Source organism: Diachasma alloeum, unplaced genomic scaffold, assembly GCF_001412515.2.
Source record: "Diachasma alloeum isolate Michigan unplaced genomic scaffold, Dall2.0 Dall_scaffold_00327, whole genome shotgun sequence".
Lineage (NCBI taxonomy): Eukaryota > Metazoa > Arthropoda > Insecta > Hymenoptera > Braconidae > Diachasma > Diachasma alloeum.
The window spans coordinates 504,329-520,397 of NW_021680466.1; the positions used below are offsets into that span (position 1 = coordinate 504,329).

Consider the following 16,069-nt stretch of genomic DNA (forward strand, 5'->3'; position numbering starts at 1 on the left):
AGGGGGGGGGGTAGAAAAAAAAGAACAATTTGTTTGTAGAGTGTGGAAATAGCAGAGTAGTTCCAAGAAAAGTCAATATTTGCCCCGAATGGAGTCAAATGAATTGGCGAGACGACAGCCAGACAAGACAATGATGATGGATCAATCTATGCAAGTCAGAGGTGATCGTTACGGTCAAATTTTTTTAGTCACTCTGGCCTTACGTAGTTTTTTGGCCACTTAAATAGGGTCATTGGACCGGGCCTACGCACATTTTTGAAGAAGTGCGTTGGGATTTTTATCGATTATTTCAGTTGTCATGAGATGCAGCTGAAAATTGGTGAAAGATTTAATTTAGAGCAGGGATCCCCATCAATATTAAATTTCTGTAATATTACAAGGATTTGACTCTTACATTATTGAAGATTTAAAATATGTTGATTCAATTTTTCAAAATAATATAATATTAATAATCGGATTTTTTACTAATAATGATATATTTAAAATTTGTTAATATGAAACTGTAAATTTACTACTAAGTGAATAATTCAAATTTCTTGAAAGGGGATTTTCGATTACACAAGTAATCGGCAATCTTCCTACCTCAAATTATTGATTGATAAAATAGTTGAAAATTTGAATATTTGAATTGATGATACTTAAGTACTCAAAAAATATCAAGAGTGATTTGATCTAATGAAGGGCTACAAAAGTAACCGTAATAAAATACTACAAATTTGGCTATCCCTGATTTAGAGGGATCTTGAACTAAGTTTGGTCATGTGATTGTTTGGCCCTTAAGCCCTCTGGAATCCCCTAAATTGAATTTTCCCCTAAAGCATTTTACGGATGTTTTGAAAGGTCTTGTATGGCGAGAATGTCTTTTCAATCAATCAAGTGAACAAATGCATTTTTTAAATAAATGAGTATAGTTCTTGTGGAGCAATTTTCTTCCGAATGGGTTCTCTTTTTTAAATTTTCATTCCACTATTCTCTTCTTCTATTTTTTCATGTCATACTATGATCAATTGAAATGTCATCACAATTTTGCGTATGATTTCGTTCTGTCAAATAATGCTACATTCAGAGCCTCTGAAAACTCGAATTCGTTTTCATTCCAGGTTTAATGAAGTTTTAATCAAGGTTTAATCAGTGTATAGCCGGGATATTATCAGGGTTTAGTCAGGATTTAGCCAGAGTTTAACCCAGGTTCTGTCAGAAGTTAGTTGGGACCATGAATCAATATGAATAAGTATTCAACATAATAGACTGGTACCTGAGTTTAATAGAGATAGAGATTTTTATATAAAACATGACGGTATTGTGTAACTTGATCAGCAATGATACTGTTCTCACCATTTTTCAACTTGATTGAGAAGGCATTGAAGTATATTTTTCAAGCCCTGATTTAATTGCTATTACTGATGAGTCTTTCAGTAATGATGAAAAAACCGATTTTCTCTTTCAAATCGCATAAACAATGTGCTGTAACTCAACAACGAATTGTGCGACCCTCATCATATTCTTATAGAATCAAGAGGGTATTGTTATCAATTTTTGAGCCACGACTGATTCCATTTTGATGACAATTTTTTGAGTGATCGTTGAAAAATCGATTTTTGGAGAAATATAAATTTTTTCGAATCTGCATGAGACATTGAATTTTAATCGATCTTAATGACTAGAGCTCGCTAAAGTTTATATTCATGAAAAATCCATGGGATTCGATTGATTCCTTACAAATTGTTAACTTAAATTTGAGTTTACTTAAATTTGGTTCGATTGATTCAATCTAGGGGAAGAGAAATCATTCACACACCTAATGGATTTTATAAGCATAAGACGGTGTGAAATTTCTCCGGGGAATCTTTTCGCATTTAGATTCGATTTAGGGGAATCTAGGGGTGTTAAAATATTTTTTTAGTCATGTACAAACTTGAACAAAAGGTTCCTTGCATGACTGTTCGGTCCTTACACCCTTATAAATCCCCTAGTTACATATTTCTATAAGTAATAACTATAGTCACTTACCCTTCCCCTCGCCACTGACTGTTCAATTTCTGCAAATAAAGGAGAATATGATTAAGAGATGATTCTAATAAGGATGATTTGGAGGGAAAGTTGAGTTGTTACCTTCTGTTACCTTGTGCTGGTGAGTGACCAGCGGCTGGTGGCAGCTCCGATACCGCAGATGTTGTTCATTCTATACTTCAGGTGATGCACCTCAAATCATCATCTCATCATGTATTTGAATTTCCAATAATTAACTTCCCCAAAATTCACTTCTTATCTCTCTTTTGATTTATTTCACTCATTTTTTTGTTCTTCCACTTCATTTAATTATTCATTTCACTTAATTTTATTCATTCATTTATTGAATCTCAAGTTCACTCATGTTGACTCTGTTTATTTTATTTATCAGCACTTAACACATTTTTTTATTACAGATGGACACTCAACACGTGTAACACAGAGTCTTATGTCCCTCGGCTCTGTCGTAACAGAATTTTTGCGAATTCTATGAACATTGCTAACGCAGAGGCCGATAATTTCATCGTGAGGATTTTTCGTTACTATCGAAATAATGAACGGAGTGACTAAAAAAGTAAAAAATTGAATTTTTGAGAATTAGTTTCACTCACATTCACTGATTATCTCTTTTTTCATTTATTTAAATAATTTTTTGTCCTTTTATTTCATTTAATATTCATTCAATTTAATTCAATTTATTTATTTATTGAATCTGAACTTCATTTATGACTTCCGACTCTGTTTATTTTATTCATCAGTCCTTCACACATTTTTATTCATTACACATGACACTCAACACACTTGTAACAGAGTCTGAAGTCCCTCAACTCTTTGTCATGACAGGATTTTCACGAATTCAAGGTTTCCACGTGACATTGAGTGACGATTTTTCGTCACAATCGAAATAATTAATTGTAAAAAAAAGTGAATTTTTAAGTATTAATTTCACCCACATTCACTTATTATGTCTCTATTAATTTATTTCAATAATTGTTTTGTTCTTTCATTTAATTTAATTATTCATTTAATTTAATCAATTCATTTATTGAATCTGAACTTCATTTATGACTTTGACTCTGTTCATTTTATTCATCAGCGTTTGATACATTTTTTTCATCACACGTGACACTCAACACTTGTAACACAGAGTCTTATGTCCCTCAACTCTTTGTCACGATAGAATTTTCATGATTTCCAGGTCTTCACGTGACACTGATAAACATTTATTTATTCCTTTCATCAATAGTTAACACTTGACACGACATTTGTAACTTTTCAACAAACAAAACTACAACAAAACACTCGTAGCACTTGTAAACACAGAGTGATGCCCCCAACTTTTCGTTGGCACCCCTTGCACCTCAAAACACGACTCAATTTTCACAAATTTCTGGTATTCACGTGGCACTAATCACCTTCCACCCATGAAATACTATTTTTCATGTTTAATTTCATACTTTTCGAGCAATTTTAAAGTTTAAACCGATCGCCGGTGCCTATTGTTGTCTGATTCCCGTCGCTCGTCGCCATTTTCATCACTCAACTCCGCCATCTTGACTTGATCGGACAAAGACTACTGCGCGCGCATCGTGGGACCTAAAATTGAGGGGGAGGGGGATAAATATAAGGAATGGGACCTGATTTTTTATGAAAAATCTGAAGAATTGAGAAATGAGAGGTTTTGCTTTTGCAACAAGCAAAAATGAATTTAAAAAGTGAAAAAAATTATCTAAAAAAATGATTTGAAACAATTTTTCGCATTACGATGTTTTCCAAATAGCTATGATTTTTTTATTGTTTTCGGAAATTAAAAAGAAGCTGAAAATTATAAAAAATAAAATTTTCAAAAAATCGTTGTCAAGCAACAAAAATCTCAAAATAAAAAAAATTGCAGAAAATCAGAAATTAATGTTTTTTATAAAATGAAAAAAACTACAAATTTGAAAAAAATGACTTACCGACAGAGGTCCGTACGTCTACCTCCACTCGTCAGAGGACACCACCTCCCAGTCCATCAATTTTCAATCCTGTTTCTTTTATTTCCAATAAGTGCTTCGAACCCCCAGTACCAAACCAGTGTCAAATTGGGCCAATGGGATGTATTCGATCATCTAAAAAAAATCCCCCTGACCAAAAAAAAATCCCAATAGAATCCCCGAAAGAAAATCGTGTGAGATCACATTCCCTCGATTCGCCGAGACTCAAGGCCATTTAACCTAGGTGAAAGTCAAAGTTACTGATAAAAACCGAAGTGAATAACGAAGTGCCATAGTTGTATCGAGTTACCCGAGCAGCTGTTAACCATTTAATCATCAATCCAATGTCATATTTAAATTTTTTGTTGGATCATTCGTGCTGTTCAGGGTTGGAGAAGAGTGTCAACATTTCAGGGGAGAGTCTGGAGTATTTTCCATAGTCTTTCGAGAGTCTAGGGCACTCCGGGGGTGGACAGCTGCCGAGACATATTTGGAGGACATTTTACTCTCAAAACTCGACATTTTCGTCTTTCGTAAGTGATTGCTGCCTCCAATAATTCATCACTCATTGAATTTTTCCTCCAAAAATCATCTGACCCTTCAAGAACCTTGAGAACGATAAAATTTATCTTCAGAAATTTTTTTTCAACATTTACATGATTTTTTCTTTGAACAATTGATAAAGAGAAAAACAAAAAAAAATCGTAATTTTTGCTTTTTGTTTTCTGTTTTTGAGGGAAAAATTATTTGAAATAATTGTTTACTGTTGTTGTGGCAGGGGAAGATGACGTTTGAGCCCCCTAACCTCAAAAAAATGGGATTTACAGTTTTATTCTGTTGAAGAGAGGGTTTTGATGATTGTTTGGGGTTTTTTCTTGGGAAAGAGAGGGGTTTTGCTGAGGGTTATTGTGGAGATTTTGCTGATGGAAGGGATCTTTCGTAGGTGGGGCTGAGGGCCAACATATGGATCCCCAGGTGGAGTCGAGGGACTGAGTCTGGGGTGTGATCGAGGGTTTCCTGAGGATTCTGGAGGAATGAAGTCGATGGCCAGCAATGGGTCGCCCTCTGGGTATGGCAGGGATATAGCGGAGAGACTGGGCCTGGGGCCTGAGGTCAGGGAACTCAAGCTTGGTCCTACCTTCACTGGAGATCGAGGGACTGCTTTTCACACTCTCAAATGTGAGGACATTTTTTTGCTGATATTCTTGTTCATTTATGTTATATTCTTCGTTACTGCGTTGATTATCAAGTTGGACATTACTTGAGTTATTGATAAATTAAAAATGTCACTGAATGGTGGAGGATGATAATCTCGTTCAGATTGTAACAGGTCCTCTCGACATTTCTCATGAGAATGCATTGGTATTTTTATGTATTAATTTTACAAGAAAATGACGAGGTATTTTTTACGGAGAATGTAATTCTCTACATCAAATACGTTAAAGAGACTAACTCTTTGTATATTCTTTATCATTTCATCAGTTTTAAACTTGTTCTTTATTAGTTCAATTATCGATAAATTGGAAATAATTCCAATCAATATCAATGCACAATAATCTTGTCCAAATTACCTCATTTTAAAATACGTCCACTCGACATTTTCCATGATAATGCATTCAATTTTATCGTTTGGTATTTAACAGTGAAAACAATTTCCCACTTTTCACTCTTTTATTCACATTTTGCTACTTTTATTTTGTTGATTACCCAATTGTCTCGGTAATGAGTGAATTTACAAGAAAATGTCAAGAGATATTTCTTATGGAGAATTTAATTCTCTACGAAAAAACAGATTGTAAAAAGAACAAAAAATTCTCATTCCGTTCAATATTTTTATTTATTCATTCTTCCATTTGGTGATTCGATTACACATGCACTTTGTGTTTCTCTCGTTATAATAAACAAGCCATTAGCATTGTATTCAGCATAACATGAGATCAAATACCTTAAAGAGACTCACTCTTTGTATATTCTATATCATTTCATCAATTTCAAACTTGTTCTTCATTAGTTCATTTATCGATAAATTGGCAACAATTTCAAGGAATATCAATGCACAATACTCTTGTCCAAATTACCTCATTTTAAAACACGTCCAGTCGACATTTCCCAGGAATGCAATTTTATTATTTTCAATTCAACAGTCAAGAAAATTTCACATTTCTCACTTTTTCATTCACATTATTTTGTTATCCAACAATTGTTATCGAAGATACGTGACCTTAAGAATTTTCATTTTCATTTCTTCGAGAGGACCCCTCATTATCCCCTAAATACTTTCCCAATAAAAACCCCAAAGACCTTTCAGCACAATTTCCTCCTCTAATAAAAAAAATTCTCCACAGACGATTTCAAACCAGCCTCTGTAGACGTATCGAAGATGGCAACAGTAGAGGTGGGCTCCAACCACATGATGACAGTGACAGTGCCCCACCTGGACGGTGCAGGCATACCCCACACAGTGTTCAAAGGCTCCCAGCGTCCCTACAGCAAAGAATGTGTTCTGATAATCGACAGGATAACTGGGGAGATCACCCTGGAGAAGCTCTCCTCCAACATTCAAGTCAAGAAGACGAGAGTGGAGCCCAAGTCCCAACTGCTAGCAGTTCCAACGTCCAACAGCACAAACTCCTCGGGTAGGCCCCACACCCCTGTGGAGACGAAAAGAAGTCCAACGCATGGGAGATCCACGAGTAGAACGAAAGTCTCCACTGGGAAGAAGAGGGAGCCCACTGTGCAACTGCACCCCAAGACCCAGCAGCCAAGTCCCAAGGGAATCTCCCCTTATCATGGGAAGAGTCCTCCCAATGTAAATAGCAACAGGTGAGACTACTTTTCAATTAATCCCTGACATTCCTGAGTTTAAATCACGAAGAGATACTTTTTCAGTGGATTATTTTCAGAAAATGAAAATGATATTTTAGACAAATTCCAACTGCTTAAGAATATCCAAGTACGGTGAACAGTCTAATTATGGAGCACTCAAGGCTCTTCAATGGTTTAAAAATGAACTATTGTTTGAAAAAATACGAAACAAGTGGGAAATTGCTCTTGTATTGTATATAGCATAGTTATTTTTGCAAATAAATTAGCGAATGGGTATTTTAGACATCGTTTCAGTTTTTTTGGGGCGCGAGAGCAGGAGTGGGTGTCGAAATATAGTGTAGATGATTGTAAGAATGATTTTGTAATCAGGGGTAACGCGTTAGGTTGCGATTCCATAGGTTGTAGGTTCGAACCCCCCTCCGATAGAGAAATTTAATTTCAGCTAATAGGTTTTTCAGGTAGGGCTACGATAGTAATAAGCAGAAAATCATCATTCGAACTTATAAACTGAGTAATTAATAATTTTAAAAAATTGCATGGCAATGTTACATATATATTGAGTATAAATTCTCATATATGATCAACATCCGTGCGATATATGTTATATACATATGAATTTGATATTCGTATATGTATCGACTAGGGGAGAGTGGAGCAAAATGAAACAGTCAAAAAAACGACTGTTTGACGCAATTGAAGCAAAAAAACAATTTTTTTACTACTTTTTTATTCTTGGGAGTACTGATGAGAATAATAATTTTCCATTTAGTATTATGGATCAATTGAAAAGAAAATGAAACAGCAAAATCCAAAGTCCAGAGCGAGGCCCAGGGGGCGAACCAGAGGGGCAGAAAGGAAAACGTGATGCTAAATTTCAATCCAATAATTCATTGACAAAATCTTCGACCATCAAAACTTCTCAATAATCTTCCATCCTACTGAATGGAAAGTGATTATTCTTATTAGTACTCCCAAGAATAAAAAAAGTTGACAAAAAATAAAAAATAAAATTTCTGGCTAAATTGCGTCAACAGTCGTTTTTTGACTGTTTCATTTTGCCCTACTCTCCCCTATATAACAACATATATATTGCATTTACCATCGCATAATAGCAGTATACATAATAAACATATTTTTTATGTATAGAAATCGGCGAAAAATGCTGTATAGCACTTATATGTAGAATATATGCGTCTATATGTTTAATATATGTGTCATATATACATCATAGACTTATTTATATGTTCCACATACATAATTTTCCGTGCGGGTGATTCCCTCAGGAAGAGATGGTAAATTTGTCGCCATTGGGACACGGTGTGGAGATTTGAATTGCCTTCCAATAAAATTAATATGAAAAGTATCCATAATAGGAGAATGAAGGTATGAGTCGATTTAACTCGCAGGATGATAGTTGAGAATGAAATTCAGGACTTTTTCCGTTTTTCACTTGAATAAAAATATAGTTAATTTTTTTTTACTCAAATCGTTTATAGGAGATATGTAATACAATATGTAGAATCGTTTTCCATCAATAACTCATTTTCGGAAAAAAACCGACTTATCATCCTTTACCACTTCGCTACTGAATTTTAATTATTTATTTAAAAACAACGAATGTTTAAGAAAATTATTGTTGTTTTTCAGTTCTCCAGCGCAATCAATGGGGCCATCGACTCACCCGAGCCTCCCCATGATCGGTGCTGACTTTGAGGACTTTCCAGCCCCTGCTCAGCCCCCCAAAGCCACCTCACCCCCCTCAAAACCCTCCCCAAACTTCGACACTGGAACCACCACTGTCATCTCCCGGGACCAAGTTGGAGTTCTCAGTGAATCCAGCTCCAGTAGCTCAAGCTCCTCTAGTTCTGATAGTGATTCTGACGAGGAAACTCACAGACCCATGACTGCCAATGGTAATTATATCAGTGAAAAATGAATTAAAAGCACAAAAAAATGGGAATTATTTTTTTAATCAGCGCAATTGATTCAGAAAAAATGATTAAGTGTGTTTAATTAATTTTCAGGACATGCAAATGGACATACATCGTCTCCAAATCCAATTCTGATGAACATGCCAGATAATCTATTGAACGATGATCTTCAATTATCTGAATCTGAATCAGATAGCGATTAATTTTTCCTGTAATCAAATCTAAATGAATTCATGGAAACGATTGGAGATGGTTGATTATATAGCCAAAAGACGATAATCGTTATGAAAAATTATATATATATTTTTGCTAAATTGAGTTAGGGTGTTCGGCGTTTTATCATCAATTTTATTTTTATTTCTGTTCGTTTTAATCGAAAAAAAACGTTCGTTTTTCTCTTATATCGTAGTGTGTAATTGTCAGCTCAAACCTTTGAATAAAGCAAGGTCTTGCCAAGCATTATTTTGTGGTTGTTGGATCATTTTTTGAGTTTTTTGGATTTCCCAATGATTAATTTTCGTGGGGAATCTAATATTTTGTAAATAATGTTTCTTGATATTTTCCTTCGAATCCATTAGCTTCCAAAATACTCTCGATCAACTTTTTCACACATGATAGGATCATTCTATCAACAGCTAGAAGCTGCCATATTAAAGACAACAGAGGAAATATTATAGAATTTCCCCTAAATCGTGAGGATTTTTAAACCATTAATTTGCGATTTTAACAATTAAAATTGGGATTGAGACCATTTTTTAGCCTGAGAAACAGTTCTAGGGGTTCTCTGAAGAGTTTTATATTCCGAATTCGATAATTAATGTTCGATGGACTATTTTTCACTGTCTATTGTTCATATTTCATCAGTGAGTGATGGAATTTCACATTTTACTAATGATTTAATTATGGTTAACCAGGAGATAGGAGTGGCAGTTAGCCTAGTATTACTATCTCATTGAAACCTACTTTTATAGTATAGTAATTCATTTTCTACCTGTTTTTAATTGCCTTGATTGATTAATGTGATAAGTTTGATTGTATAAGTGAGCTCTGGGAGCACAGATTTTTATTTCAATAATATCCTTCACTATTTTGAAAATATCTCGAGAACCATTGGGTTTATCGAAAAATGTGTTACGACCTTTCTTCTAGATAGTTAAATTTCCGACCAAAAATGTTATATGGCATTTTTCAAAAAACCTCACCGTTTCGGAGATATCCACAAAATAAGGTCAGGTTTTTCTTCAAATCTGAGAAAAACCTGCTTTCACTGTTTTTTCGTTTCTCTCAGATTGTTTTTAACCAATTAAATACATAAATCGAGGAATTTTTAAAGAAAATTTCAATGCCTGAGAGATTTATACACACCAGAGAGCATTATACAATTCTATAACGATCTCTACGAAACTAAAAACAGGATTTTCAACAAAAAATTAAAATAAAAATACTTAAAATTCAATTCTTATTTTGTTGGAAACATTTTGGCATTCATCAAAAATGATTTTCAATTGCTATTCTGATAATCCAGGATCAGCTTAGCCAATTGCCCTCGATGTCCCAGCCTCGAGTATTTCCTGTTTTCACAACTGATCTTGGAAGATTCACTCGCCAACCTGGCACCCCTACAGTCAATCTCACTGTACCTGACCTTGAGGGCGGGTTCAACAGCCCTAAGGGTGTGCAAATCACTGTAAACAACGAACAATTCAAAAAGAGAATCTATAATATTGCTCTTCGACAATTTCAGGATCGAGATGATGTCCTTGTCGTTTCGAACGATGGAAATGTCCTTCTCCGAGCTCTTCCGGACGGTTTGGTAGTCCTTTATGTAGAAGGAGATGGTCTCGAAGTTGTGGATGTCGTAGCCACCGTAATTGCGGTTAATGTCCACCTCCAGGGGACGCTGGACATCATCCGGGTAGACGATGTCCGGGTGGTACTCGGTGAAGGGGATGGGACTGAATATCTGGGACTGCATAATCGTGTTCATTCTCACCTGTGAGAGGAACAGGTGCATGTTTTCAAAAAAATAAGAGATATTGGACATCTATACAATATCTATACGGCGTGATTTCAGCCACTCCCCAAAATTTTTGGCTAGGTTGCCGGAGGGGGTTTTAAAGATGGCGGACCCCGACCTCGTATTTTCAAATATTTCTTAAAATTATTAATTCCCTTCGGATTATTCTCAACTCACTTCATCCGATTTTTACAAAGTGAATAAATTGTTAAAGCCATTTTTCATATTTTTTCACCCCCTTTCGGCTGAGAATTCATGGCGCAAAGTTTCCCTGGATTTCAGTGCTTTTTTTTGTTCCCGAGGCCTCTTCAAACTTACACGTCATTACGTCATTTAAAAAAATTATATCGTAAATATTTTTAAAGCCTGTCACCTCCTGCGTTTATGTCCACATCGAAAAAGACGTCGTCAGACTAGTCCTTATTTAAAAAGTGTTTCATGTTTTTAAAAGAATAAGGGATATTGGATATCTATACGATATCCATACGGCGTGATTGCAGTCACTCCCTAGAATTTCTGGCTAGATTGCCAGAGGGGGTTTTACAGATGGCGGATCCCGACCTCGTATTTTCAAATACTTTGTAAAATTATTAATTCTCTTCGGATCATTCTCAACTCACTTCATCCGATTTTTACAAAGTGAATAAATTTTTAAAGCCATTTTTCATATTTTTTCACCCCCTTTCGGCTGAGAATTCATGGCGCAAAGTTTCCCTGGATTTCAGTGCTTTGTTTTAACTCCCGAGGCCTCTTAAATCTTATATAAAAAATTCATGCACGTCATTACGTCATTTCTTTAATAATATCGCAGTTATCTTGAAAGCTTGTCACCTGCTGAGTCTATCTCCACGTTAAAAAGACGCCGTCAGACTAGTTCTTATTTTAGAAAGAACATACACGTCCTGACATAATTTTCATTCCTTTAAAGTATTGTCACACAAATATCGAATCGAAACCGCAATATCTCGAAGGTCTCTCGCCCCCCCCGTCTATTCTCGCAGTTTCCGAGATAATCGCGAAAAACGAAATCGCAAAAAAAAATTAATTTAATTTATCTTGTATAGGGTGTAGGAAGTGGAAAAACGCAATTCTGAGCCGTCCATATTCCTATAGGGAACTCAAATTTCCTCGGGAATCGAATGGAATAGGTTTTAAGGTTCTATCTCTAATAGTTTCCGAGATAATCGCGAAAAACCGAAGTGCAAAAAAAAATTAATTTAATTCATCTTGTATAGGGTGTAGCAAGTGGAAAAACGCAATTCTGAGCCGTCCATATTCCTATAGGGAACTCAAATTTCCTCGGGAATCGAATGGAATAGGTTTTAAGGCTCTATCTCTCATAGTTTCCGAGATAATCGCAAAAAACGAAATCGTAAAAAAAAAATTAATTTAATTTATCTTGTATAGTTTCCGAGATAATCGCAAACGTCTGAGCCGTCCATCTTTCTATAGGGAAATCTGAATTTCCTCAGGAATCGAATGGAATAGGTTTTAAGGCTCTATCTCTAATAGTTTCCGAGATAATCGCGAAAAACCAAAGTGCCAAAAAAAATTAATTTAATTCATCTTGTATAAGGCCTAGGAAGTGGAAAAACGCAATTCTGAGCCGTCCATCTTCTTACAGGGAAATTTGAATTTCCTCAGGAATCGAATGGAATAGGTTTTAAGGCTCTATCTCTCATAGTTTCCGAGATAATCGCAAAAAACGAAATCGTAAAAAAAAAATTAATTTAATTTATCTTGTATAGGGTGTAGGAAGTGGAAAAACGTCTGAGCCGTCCATCTTCTTACAGGGAAATTTGAATTTCCTCAGGAATCGAATGGAATAGGTTTTAAGGCTCTATCTCTCATAGTTTCCGAGATAATCCCAAAAAACGAAATCGTAAAAAAAAATTAATTTAATTTATCTTGTACAGGGTGTAGGAAGTGGAAAAACGAAATTCTGAGCCATCCGTCTGCCTATATATTCTCACGTCACTGAGACCCACGGGAGCGCGCCGTCAGTTTAGTAATCCTAAATACGGAATATTAAACTCACCCTGTTCAAAAAGTCCGGCTTCAGCCCTGCCCCCATCTCCATGACCATGACAAGGCTCTCCGGGCTGAACTTCCTGCTGACCAAATCCAAAACCCCGACCCTCACAATGGGATCCATCCTAACCTTCTCAGTTCTCACGTCCATCCTCACCGATAGCCAACTGATCCTCATCCCCTCCTTCTTGAACCTCTCCGTGACCCCAACAGCCTTCCGCTTCACCCCAGCGAAGACATCCTGGCTCCCCTTAGACGGGCTCTCCGGATCATACAGCAACACCAGCATCAGACTCGTCTTGTCCCTCTTCTCCATGCACACCTTAACGTAATCCTCTATGAAAACCCCCGCCTCGTGAATTCCCTGGGTGTCCACGATCACCACCAGGTTCACCCGCGAGTTCTCCGTGACGTAAGGCACCGAGAGGATCTCAGCCTTTCCCAGGGGCTTCGTCACCTCGAACCTCTTCGTCGCCATCCCTCCCGTGGCATCAAGAACATGAACATCGAGGATGTAGTCGACCCCTCGGGCCGCGTCGAATCTCCTCCACCCATTCACCACCCTCTGCACCCTCAAGCCCCCCTTCCTCTTCCTGACCGTCTCCCCCAGCAACCCCAAGACCTCCTCGACCTCCCTCTTGAAACTCCCGATCAAGGGCCTTGAGTTCTCGTGATCTGTCTCCATGAACACGTGGGACTCGTTGAAATAGTCCCACGGGGTCAGATCGAACCTTGCGGAGGGCCGGGAGGGCCCGGAGGTACCTATCGGCCAGGCCCTCCCCGAAAAATTCTTGGAAAAATTAGCAATTTCCTCATAATCCTCCTCAATATCCTTGATTACCAATTCAATCTCTCTGATTCTGTCAATCGCCGATTCTATGTGAAGTTTATACACCATCGAATGATCGAAAATTGAGGCTACAGTCACGGAGTTTTTCACAATCCCAAGACGATCCCCGAAAAAATAATTTTTCTCAGCAAAATTGTTGAGCTTTTGATCTGGAATTTTGTCAAAATCATTCGAGATGAACTGGACGTCTTCTGAAGTGTTCCGACACTGGAGATTTGTTGAATGTTCGACACACCTTCCGAAGTTGATGTCGTCGATGCTGGAGAAGGTGTTCTTGACGCACCAGTCGAGATTAGTTTTCATTTTTTGGATTATAGAGTTGGAGAGGATAATACCGGAGTCAAGGGAGCAGTAGTTGGGGTCGTCGTCCAGGGGGCGCCCCAGGTAGACGTCCCTGGAGACGGAAATTTTATCCAAGAGATGATTCAAGGATCTTCCGTTGACATAGCTGGAGTCCTTGACGATGAAGTAGAAATCGTACTCCTCGAGGTAGTTATCGGTGATGTACTTGATTATGTGGAAGGGCTTGAGGATGTCCCGGGTGTCGGTGAAGCCGACGATACCGGGGAGGCTGACGTTGGGCTTCGATCCCTCGGGGATGGTTATGAAGTAGCGGATTTTGTCAACTAGGTGGGCCAGTGTTTTGTTGAGGGCGATGCCCCGGGTGTGGAGGTGCTCGCGGGAGGTGGAGACGGCGATAAAGAGCTTTTCGCGGATGCCGAGCTCAGTGGAGTAGTAGCGCGGACGGATCAGGGATTTGGGGACCTTTTGGGGGATTTTTGGCTTTTGAGCGAGATTTATCTTTGGGACGTACTCGTCGACGGGGTCTTGGGAGGGCACGGGGGACCTGAAAGGGAAAATTCGGTTCTGAAGTGGCCTTGGGAGTGGAAAAAAAACGACTGAAATGCGGGGAAAACTTCGCATTGTGGAATCTCTGCCGAGAGGGGATGGAAAATTTTCAATGATGGATTGGAAAACTTGTTCATTTTGTAGAAATGGGATGAAGTGGGTTCAGGGTGATCTAGAAGTGATAAACAATTTCAAGAAGTGTTTAAAAATTTGAGGTGAGGGGCCCCGCCATTTTTAAACTTCCTCCGACAGCCCAGTTAGAAGTTTCTGGGAGTGACTGAAATCACGCCGTATGGATATCGCATAGATGTCCAACATTCCCTTTTCCGGTACTGTTTTTAGTACCAGATCGGCCCCGCGTGCTACGCACGCGCCTTCTCATCTCCTCACGTAGTGGCGCTTCGGTTTCAGTCTTACGCTTACGCTTATTCGAGTTTTCGAGATATTTCGAAATCGATTTCCATTCTCCTTTTTACGACAGGAATACAGTAGTTCAGCGAGAAAACGGTTTAAGTCGGTTCAGGCCTCAGCTGAGTTTTTGAGGAATATCTCCGAATCTAAGGGCCATAACAAAATTTTCTTCCTTCATTACCTTTTTTGTAGAGCTAATTGATGGCTCCAAAAAAGGTCTGAACACAATTATTGCTACCTCCTTTAGATTCCTGAAATCTGACTTCCAGATAACTCCAATAGATTTTGTATAAATAGTTACGGAAAAGGAGACCTGGATATCTTCACGATATCTGTACGGCGTGACTTCAGTCACTCTAAAAAATTTCTGACTGGGAGAGGGAGGGGTATCCATGCAAGATGGCGGAGCCCACAGCAGTCGACCACCTCGTATTTTTGAAAATTTCTCAAAATTATTTATCCTCTTCAGATCACCTTCAATTCGTTTCATCCAGTTCCTAAGAAAGGAACGAATTTTTCATGCTAGCCTTCAGATTTTTTCATTCCCGCTTCATTAAGAATTCATGGCGCAAAGTTTTTCCTACATTTCAGTATTTTTTTTACCCCCAAGACCTCTTAAATTCCAACTGAGTGCGCAATGATCGAAATAATCCTATCAGTTTCAATATTTGTTAGCTTTTCAGAAGTAAAATCACTTTTTTCACATTTCCTGGGAGATGAGATTTGATACACACAATTTGAAAATTCTATTCAACTCTGATTTGACCCTCCTGACCCTTGCGAGGCCCTTCACCATTTGAATAATGATCTTTTCGAATAATTATTTAATTACCAGAACTCATCAGAGGGCGAATTGGCGTCGATTCCCTCGGAAATCTCCACCGGAGACATGAAAAGACTCAGACTGAGTCCCAAACACACTCCAATCATCAGGTATCCATTCCCCCGACATGAACTCAACGTCATCTTGACTAATTTACTCATTTCACCGGACAATCGTCAGTAATAACCCTGATCGAGCCACACACTCTCTATTCACTTCGACTCTGACAAGACTGCTCACATCATGAGATTTATTCACATGAAAATCGATTTAAATAGTCAATGGGATGATTGTTTATGACCGAATGCACATTCAACAGGCATCACACACACTCCGCACACTCGA

General features: G+C 37.7%; 3 protein-coding genes across 4 annotated transcripts in view; 1 reads left to right on the forward strand and 2 right to left on the reverse strand.

The window, feature by feature from the left end:
• The window catches only part of LOC107040349 (protein LSM12 homolog A), a 90,768-nt gene extending 87,230 nt beyond the window's left edge, over nt 1–3,538 (reverse strand). The window contains exons 1-2 of one of the 2 annotated variants that reach the window (XM_015260403.1): nt 2,123–3,538; nt 2,011–2,039 (exon numbers count right to left, since the gene is read on the reverse strand). The gene's annotated coding sequence lies outside the window, so the exon portion shown is untranslated. Of the gene's footprint in view, nt 1–2,010; nt 2,040–2,112 lie in introns of both variants that reach the window. The other variant, XM_015260402.1, reaches the window with a different exon arrangement.
• Nucleotides 3,539–4,036: 498 nt separating this feature from the next.
• LOC107040365 (ell-associated factor Eaf) lies at nt 4,037–9,205 on the forward strand. Its single transcript, XM_015260430.2, has 5 exons — nt 4,037–4,519; nt 4,930–5,165; nt 6,332–6,809; nt 8,460–8,725; nt 8,837–9,205. Exons 2-5 carry the CDS (start codon nt 5,021–5,023, stop codon nt 8,944–8,946), a joined length of 999 nt encoding a protein of 332 aa, XP_015115916.1. The 5' UTR covers nt 4,037–4,519; nt 4,930–5,020; the 3' UTR covers nt 8,947–9,205.
• On the reverse strand, nt 9,023–16,062 carry LOC107040362 (chondroitin sulfate synthase 2). Its single transcript, XM_015260427.2, has 3 exons — nt 15,734–16,062; nt 12,799–14,488; nt 9,023–10,736 (listed from the first exon to the last, which is right to left on the reverse strand). Exons 1-3 carry the CDS (start codon nt 15,883–15,885, stop codon nt 10,245–10,247), a joined length of 2,334 nt encoding a protein of 777 aa, XP_015115913.1. The 5' UTR covers nt 15,886–16,062; the 3' UTR covers nt 9,023–10,244.
• Nucleotides 16,063–16,069: the final 7 nt, after the last annotated feature.

Excerpts from the sequence above, each read along its gene's own strand:
- LOC107040365 (XM_015260430.2), top strand. The coding sequence starts at position 5,021 with ATGAAGTCGATGGCCAGCAATGGGTCGCCCTCTGGGTATGGCAGGGAT. Across the intron at positions 5,166-6,331 it reads TGCTTTTCACACTCTCAAAT|ACGATTTCAAACCAGCCTCT; the intron begins GTGAGGACATTT and ends AATTCTCCACAG. Across the intron at positions 8,726-8,836 it reads CAGACCCATGACTGCCAATG|GACATGCAAATGGACATACA; the intron begins GTAATTATATCA and ends ATTAATTTTCAG.
- LOC107040362 (XM_015260427.2), bottom strand. The coding sequence starts at position 15,885 with ATGAGTAAATTAGTCAAGATGACGTTGAGTTCATGTCGGGGGAATGGA. Across the intron at positions 14,489-15,733 it reads TCGCCCTCTGATGAGTTCTG|GTCCCCCGTGCCCTCCCAAG; the intron begins GTAATTAAATAA and ends TTTCCCTTTCAG. Across the intron at positions 10,737-12,798 it reads AGCCGGACTTTTTGAACAGG|GTGAGAATGAACACGATTAT; the intron begins GTGAGTTTAATA and ends TTCCTCTCACAG.